The sequence below is a fragment of the Littorina saxatilis genome, linkage group LG17, assembly GCF_037325665.1.
Source record: "Littorina saxatilis isolate snail1 linkage group LG17, US_GU_Lsax_2.0, whole genome shotgun sequence".
NCBI lineage: Eukaryota > Metazoa > Mollusca > Gastropoda > Littorinimorpha > Littorinidae > Littorina > Littorina saxatilis.
The window spans coordinates 28,915,073-28,923,674 of NC_090261.1; the positions used below are offsets into that span (position 1 = coordinate 28,915,073).

The 8,602-nt window shown below is 43.0% G+C and overlaps 1 protein-coding gene across 4 annotated transcripts in view; it reads left to right on the plus strand.

Annotated features, from left to right (window-relative positions):
* The window catches only part of LOC138953151 (homeobox protein Nkx-2.1-like), a 34,245-nt gene extending 26,119 nt beyond the window's left edge, over nucleotides 1-8,126 (plus strand). For all 4 annotated transcript variants that reach the window (XM_070324946.1, XM_070324948.1, XM_070324947.1 and 1 more), the window contains 2 exons: nucleotides 2,102-2,271; nucleotides 2,579-8,126. In XM_070324946.1, coding sequence (XP_070181047.1) covers nucleotides 2,102-2,271; nucleotides 2,579-3,334 — 926 coding nt within the window. In that variant the 3' untranslated portion in view covers nucleotides 3,335-8,126. The remainder of the gene's footprint in view (nucleotides 1-2,101; nucleotides 2,272-2,578) is intronic.
* Nucleotides 8,127-8,602: the final 476 nt, after the last annotated feature.

Below are 8,602 nucleotides of genomic sequence, written 5' to 3' on the forward strand. Positions count from 1 at the left end.
AGAACAGGCGCTTGCATTTGGATGTGTCCAATGATAGTAGGTTTGGTTGTGATCAATCAGAATAATGTAGGAATAAAAATGTATGACAGTTTAGTATGATGACATGTAATTCACATATGCTGAAATATGATATTATACATCATGTAATATTATTATGGCTGTTGCCATGACCATGAAACCCAACAAAGGTTTAATGTAATGTAATTCAAAATACCAAAACCGAGCACCTATTAATCTCGTCTTTGCGCGTGAAGATTGAGGTCGTCTGCCAGTAGCGGTTAGGTCATACAGTGGAACCCCTCTCTAGCGACCTTTAAAATGTTGACAAAAATCGGTCCTTGTGGAGGAGGGTCCTTACAGAGGGAGGGGGCGGAGTCAGGGGGCCACAAAGAAAGTCAGATTTAAAAAAAAAAAGAAAACAGAGAAGTTTGAGTTGCTGACGACCGTTCTCTCTGAAAGCAAACTGCTTCGATTTCATGTTTGTCCTTGGTGTCCACCAGTTCTGGTGCATGTACTACCCTGGCCAAGTTTCCTCTCAAGACATCAAAGAGACCGCCCCAGTATACTCTACAGCCTCTGGGCGAACCACCTCTCATAGCTAAAACTGGGTCAATGACCCCTGGGAAGAAGGTCAGTGTCTATAAAAATTTTACTCCTAGGCCTGCGGCCAGGGGGGGGGAGTATACCGGTACCATTTGAGAATCAGACCAAATGAGAATTGAACCATTTGAGAACATCCTTTTTTTTTCAATCACTACATCGAAGGCCTGCGGCCCGGGGTTCACATGGGTTGGTTTGTTTGTTTGTTTCAAATCCACACCCATATACACACATTTCCCATTTAAACCATTTGTCGGCCCCCTGTCGATATTTATCGACTAAGTTCCTTGTTTCCATTTTTGTGTGCGAGAGAGAGAGACAGAGAGAGACTGAGAAAGAGAGAGGGGAGAGTGTCTCGGTATGTTGCACGATTTTCTTTCGTCTTCTGTGAACTGTTTTCGAACTGTGCTCACAACATGTGCGCGCACAACTAATGTCTCCGTTTACAAAGCGTGTTTTCTTCTTCGTTTGTCAGCCGTAAAAGCAGGACATAGATTTTTAACCTCGCGATGTGACAACCTGGATTTTATTCTGGGGCTAAAATTGTGTTTTATGTGTCTTGTTTTAGAACTGTTTTTTGAGACCCGATTTTAACCCTGTGAAGTTTTAATGACAGTGCCATTTTGGGAGAATAATTATTTGTAGTCCAGTGACTGACTGCAAAATGTTTCCATCCAAGTCGTTGCTTGTGCCTTGTGAAAATTCGTCCTTCTACTCAAATGCTTCGACATCGGATGGCGAGATGCCTTGCTGTTATCCTCCTGCAATGGTATACCCGCATGATGCGTGGATGTATGCGCTTTGCCTGAGGGAAGCGTACGGTTACAATCCGTATTCTTTTACGCCGCCGCCCTCTGAAGACAGTAACAGCGTTAGCATGGACAGTGCCGACAGCGTTGACGAATGTATGTTTTCTTTTTGCGAGATGCTCTGTGGTCGTGAGATGCCAAATGTTACTTTAATCCTCAGACTGCTACTTTCATCTTGTCTGTCTGTACCCTATTTTCGTCTTATTGTTCTTCATCTCAGTTGCTTTTACACAGTTTCGTGTGGTTGTTCGTGAGCCTCGCTTTGACGCCGAACACGATCGACCATTTTCTGCTTCAATGTACTCGCCTTGAAGTCACTTCGCGACCCAAACCTTGGAATCTGTCTGGTCTCACTATCTCCAACCTTGATGTTAGTTTCCCTATGTATTACCTTCTTCTTCAGGGTTGTGTGTCTCTTTTCTCATTACCGTTTCTTGCATGTCATGGGATTCCCACTATATGGGGACACTAGTTTCCAGTATGGCAGGGCAATATTTTTCTAATATCTTACTCTGTTCTTAACGGCGCTGTTGTTTTTCCTCCTGTCAGTTTCTTGCCTATCTTTGGTTCCTCACCATGCAGGGCAATATTTTCCGATATCTCATGATAATATTTTTCAATATCACAGGACAATATTTTCCAATATCTTACTCTGTTCTTAAAGGCCTTGTGTTGTCTTCTTGTCGTTACAGTTTCCCGCCTGTCGATGAACCCCAGCAGCTGCGCCATGTCCTCCATGTCTATGGGGGGTATGGGGGGCGGCATGAACCCGGCTCTCGGCATGTTTGACCAGCACAAAGGGGGTATGCAGTTCCCGCTGGCCCAGAGGAGAAAACGACGCATCCTCTTCTCACAAGCACAGGTTAGTTGTCCCTTGATTACAATTTATAGTCAGTGTCCTTTAAGATATTTACAACAGATTTTTAGAGGGATTTCATATTAAAATGCACAGCAGTCTAGTTTTAAGACTGTACAAACATCTGCAAAATCTGGTCTTAAAGGAGTTTATTTGATTTAAAAAAAAACCACTTGTATTCATTTATTTCAAACAGAAAAATAAAGGTTTGTTTATCAGAAATGCTTCAATCATAAATCCAGGCTGAGCTCTTGCGCACTAAAGAGATATGTTCCTCACAACATCAATAATGACCATCCTCTCGTTGCAACAGGTGTACGAGCTGGAGAGACGCTTCAAGCAGCAGAAGTACCTGTCGGCCCCCGAACGCGAGCACTTGGCCTCCATGATCAACCTGACGCCCACGCAGGTCAAGATCTGGTTCCAGAACCACCGCTACAAGAACAAGCGCATGCAGAAGGACAAGGACAAGATGGACAAGGACAAGGACGGCCCCGGGTCTTCTTCAGGCTCTGGAGGTAGCTCTCACTCCAACTCCGGCGGAGGAGGAGGAGGGGGCAGTGGTGGCTCTCTGAAGTCCAGCAGCAGCGGCAGCGGTAGCACCAACAACCCGTCTCCCCGCAAGGTTCACGTCCCCGTGCTTGTCAAAGACGGCAAACCCACCACCAACGGTGAATCGGCCAGCGGCGGAGGCGGCGGAGGAGGAGGGCACCCGTCACACGCCCACTCCCATCACCCCCACTCCCTATCGCATTCCTCTTCCTCGGCTGCTGCGCATTCCGCCGGCTCGACCTCCTCTTCCTCCTCCCACTCCTCTTCCTCCTCCGCCGCCCTGCACGGGATGGGGGCCTCATCCCCCGCCGGGGGGCAGCCACCCTCGCTGCACTCGTCATGCGCAGTTCCTGGCAGCAAGATGGCGCAGGGTGCTCTCGGGTCCCCTGGGCTAGCGGAGCTCTCTGGCAGCATGGCAGCCCACCAGGCCAGCACCGCACACAACATGGCTTACTACGCCTCCGCTGCTGGCGTCAACGGCAATTCTCCGTACCTGACGAACGGCAGGATGTGGTAGTGACATCCCCTATACATGAAGCGTGACTTTGCTTTGTGCAGCAAGGACTGAGGACCATCAGACCAGCACTTCACACGGCGTGGCTTACTACGCCTCCGCTGTAAGCATGCTGTCAGCGGCAACTCTCCGTACCTGACGAACGGCAGCGTATGGTGGTTGACGCAAACCCGATGTTTTGAGCAATGTGGACATCATGACTTTGCTTTCTGAGGACTAACACAGCTCGCCCGGGAAGCACGGCAGCCCATCAGACCCGGACCGCGCACGGGGTGGCTTACGACGCCTCCGCTACTCTCCTGATGTGGTAGTTGTTGACACTACTCCCATTGACGTGGAAGTAACCGTCAACACCGCCTCTCCTTAACACGACAGGATGTGGCCCATTCCTGTGTATGATTGTGGTAGTTGTGAAACTTTTCGATTAAACATCCCCGAGGCCATGAATATGGTCGTAGTGATGTGGTCGCGAAACTTTGATCGCAGGGCTTTGTGCTTACTGAAACGGATTCGAATCATGCCAGACGAGCACAGGGCTACACTGAACTTGAACTGAATAATCCAGCAGCCAAGTCCGGGCAGGTTAAGAAAAAAAACAATCAACATTCTGCTTATCGCATTTCAACTGGAGAGTTTTTGCCCGACAATCTAACTTGTCTAGCTTGTTAGGCCGGAAAGTAGGCCAAACGTTCAACTGCCCGGGCATTTTTTTCAACGCTTTAATTAGATGCCCTGAGAATGTACCTAGCAGGTGTGTACATTTAGTTTTGACATGTTCAGCTGAACCGACTTGTGGTTGTTGTTTTTCTTCCACTTTACTGCCATTTATGTTAATTTTTTTATTATTGATGTCTCTTTTAACCAAGGAAAAAATTAGACCACGCTACGAAACGTTCTTGTTAAAGATCTACTATACGTAATGATGTAGTAAAATATTAAAAGGACCTAGGTTTCTGCTAGTCTGCATGTGGCGTCTTATGTTTTAAGGGTGGTCTTTTTAAGGACCTGACGATCGATGTTCTCAGAAAAGGTTCAGCCAGGTTTTACTGTTACTCGTACCTATTAGCAATACACGAATTTTCTCAAGTTTGGCTTAGAACTCCAATTTGGTCAAACCTTGCCGAACAGTTTACGTGGATACAAGCATATACAAAGAGAGAGAAAAGAAAAATGAAAGGTTGTGGTCGTCAATGAAGAAGTGCAAATGTATAATCTGCTGACGCCAAAGACTTTTAAATATACAATGTGAATTTGTAAATGTTATTGTTCTAACAGCGTGTGTGTGTGTGTGCGTGTGTGTGTGTGTGTGTGTGTGTGTGTGTGTGTGTGTGTGTGTGTGTGTGTGTGTGTGAACATTTTAAAATATACTTACCCAGACTTTAAAAATGACGGACCTTGCATGGTTTGTTGCCAAATCTATCACATTGCAGCCATTCTTTAGCTGAACTACAAGACAACAATCTTTTGTATGTGAGTGAGTAGAATTTTGGATTTGCTTTTAATCTGCATTTTAATATGCCTTGATTTTATGTAAACATGTCCGCATTTGAATATACAGTGCTGTTTGCATGTGAAACGCATGGCTGTAGGTGAAACGCATGGCTGTCCGACAAGGGTGACTTGTTTAAAAAAAAATGAGACGCTGATGAAACAGATTCTTTAACCTGCGTAACTATTTGTTTGTATCATGTATATAGCTATGAGCTAGAGTACCGCTGTGTCCCTCCCCAAACCTCACCCCCTCCCCGCCTCCATCCAAGAGGGGAAAGTGTCATGATTCGAGAGACAGAAATGTTCCAGTTTTTATTTTTACCTCATTCCAAATATACGAGTTTGTATATATATTTAAGAAAAAGGGCATAAGAAAAAGTTTGCGACTGGCAGACTGAATAACCATCTGCAGAAGACAACTGCATCATACTTTTAGTCTGATTGTTAGAAGAGATATACGCGACAAAAGAGTTAAGATGCATAAGACGATTTGCCCATAACAAGACATAAGAGACAAGCCTGCTGGAGAACCTGATTTATACGGCAGTGTTTGTTTTTCTTCATTCCAGCATGTGTGTTTGTACTATTTGCCATTACTATTTGTTAATTTTTGTGAATGCAAATACTGCATGCATGCTTTACACAATGTATTTGTGAATGAGACGTCTATTCGGATTCCACGTATAGTAATATAAAATAAACTACCAAATGTCATTCAATTTGGTATGAGGAAAACAAGGACCTGCACATTTTCATCTCATTCAGTATAGTGGAAGGGTGCATGCTGAGAGTAAGGGAATGAAAGAGAGAGGTGTGTGGTGTGTGTGTGTGTGTGTGTGTGTTATTGCGAGCTTTACTGCATGCAGTTCACATCAACATCAATCATTCCCTCATTCACTTCATTTTGTTGGTAGCATGCGCCATCCCTTCTCACCAACCCGCACTTCACCTTGCACGAAATTTGAAGAAATAAGATAAAAGCTCATAAGTAGGCTTTTGGGTTGTAACATCTTCTGAGACCTCCATAGCAAGCACAATTTGTCGATTTAAAGTCTCCCAGCGATATTGAAGAACATCGTTTTATCTGAGGTCAATGCGAAGGCAATATTTCCCTACTGCTGTGAAAGGATTCAGTATCAACAACAAAAGAACAAAGAAGAAAGAAACGTTTTAACCAGCAGAAAACACGGGAAACACGTTGATCTCCTGCTGGCGAACATGTATACGAAACTACTCGTGTTTTGTTCAATTTTCCACAAAAGCTTGCCAAACATCTCTTCTTATAAAAAACCTTCCCTTCCATTTAGAATTAGAGGGACGTTACAAAAACAAAAAAAACAAAAACATTAAAAAAAACATTCCATGTAAAATTTCTTGAAAATAGCCATGGATCCGTGGTGCGATACAAAATAGACATCGGAATGACGTCACCTTAACAAGAGGAAGGAACTGTTTTTAAGATTTAAAAGATCTATGATTAGTTGCGCTGACTACCTGCATGTGACATTTTTTTATCAGGATAAAAAAAACAGTGGCAAAATAATAGGATCAGCTTAAAAGATCGGTCGGAACTTGTTCACACTTGTTGGATGCCCTTGCAGGTGAATTTCAAGACTTTCACTAATACAAAATTCTGGTAAATTTCTAAAAGAATTTTATTTATTTTTTGGTGATACGCGTTTTTACATTTAGTCAAGTTTTGATTTAATTGTTGTGAAACCGAGTTCAACATACGTCTTACATTTAAACTTTTTTTCTTTTTTTTTGCAGTTCCCCCGGGAGAGGTAGATATTTTGATGACAGTTTTTTTTTTATTTGAAAGAAGCTTGATGCTTGCCTGTTTGCCTTAAAGGAAACAAAAACTAAAAACTTCTTCCAGTCCAATCCACACCCCCTACGCCCACTCCCACCCCTCTCCACCCCCAGCCCAGCTCAGCCAATTTTGTTCATGTTTTGTTATTTTACGACTCGTTGCAGTCATGTGTTGTGTGCGCGTGTTTCTTGGTGTTGTTAATTTGATATCAAACATATGATTGTATAAACTTGTTTTTTGCTATGTAAGAATGAAATCATGCATGGTCATGCAATGTTTATTCCCGAACCAGTCATTCCGTGTGTTTCCTTGTGTACTACTGTTGTTCTCGTATATCATATCGTGTACAGTTCCTTGAGATAATGATGACGACAATGATGATGTTTGATTACATTTATATATATATGATATATTATGCCACTGTTCAAATAATATTGAATTGTATTGTGACCCAAAGGGAAAGAATGATCTCCATGATAATTTTACTTGATGGGTTTTTTTCCCTCCTTTCTTCCAAGCAGTAAAAATGCACATAAATACGCAGTTATATCTATCAATTTACAGAAAAGGCGATTTATATCTCGACATGGTTATATCATCAGAAAAAGTCTGAAAATGGTCATAAAGAATGCAGCTCTACTGTCAAAAGTACCCAAAGCAAAAGTGTTTTTCCTAGGTTTTTTTTGTTGGTCATTGCCGTTCATTGAATCAGTGTCGGACTGTTCTATCAAAAGCATTCCATAAACGCAGTGCTTGTACGCAGTAATCCCCCCCCGCGGGTTAGGGGGAAGAATTTACCCGATGCTCCCCAGCATGTCGTAAGAGGCGACTAACGGATTCTGTTCCTCCTTTTACCCTTGTTAAGTGTTTCTTGAATAGAATATAGTCAATTTTTGTAAAGATTTTAGTCAAGCAGTATGTAAGAAATGTTAAGTCCTTTGTACTGGAAACTTGCATTCTCCCAGTAAGGTAATATATTGTACTACGTTGCAAGCCCCTGGAGCAAATTTTTGATTAGTGCTTTTGTGAACAAGAAACAATTGACAAGTGGCTCTATCCCATCTCCCCCCTTTCCCCGTCGCGATATAACCGTCGTGGTTGAAAACGACGTTAAACACCAAATAAAGAAAGAAAGAAAGTACGCAGTAATAATGTTTCAAGTGAAAGCATTCCATTTTATCTGAAGAACAAAACAAGATTTCTTTTTATTATTCCAGTTTTTATGGTTCCTTTTTTTTTCTTTCGTAAACTTGTGACAGTCAGTAGATGACATTGGCATGTGTCTTTTTTTGTTTTGCTGATTTGTTTTTAATACTTTGCTTGCGACTTAATCAATCAAAATCACTGGTTGTATAATGACGTGCGTTCCACATTAATTTACAAACACAGCTGAATGTAAATGTGAACATGAGTACGTGAATTCTACTGCCAACTCTTCTTTCCTGTCCTTGAGAGAATTCTTCGGATAATAAATTCCTTTGAAACGTGAAACTTTGGACTTCTCCCGTGTGTGTGTGTGTGTGTGTGTGTGTGTGTGTGTGTGTGTGTGTGTGTGTGTGTGTGTGTGTGTATGTGTGTGTGTGTGTGTGTATGCGCGTGCGCGCGCGCGTGTATGTGTGTGGTGTGTGTGTATGTGTGTGTGTGTGTGTGTGTGTGTGTGTGTGTGTGTGTCCAGGCCGGAACGGACACGGGTCACATGTATGCGCAGACTCAGGGATGGTATCTATGTCCCACCCGTGTGTCACAGCAACGGCACGTAAAAGACCTAGGCCAGGCTCCCAGACGTGCAAATGGGTGATTAGACCTAAACAGACGTGCACACACCTGGGTATAGCGCGACTCTTACTGCTGCTGCTGCTAGATTTCCTTATAAAGGAAGCGAACCGAATTTCCCAGGAATGGGATCATACAGCAATGAGAATGACCGTGAATGAAGAAGATATTACTAAAAGAGGGTGTGAAAAATA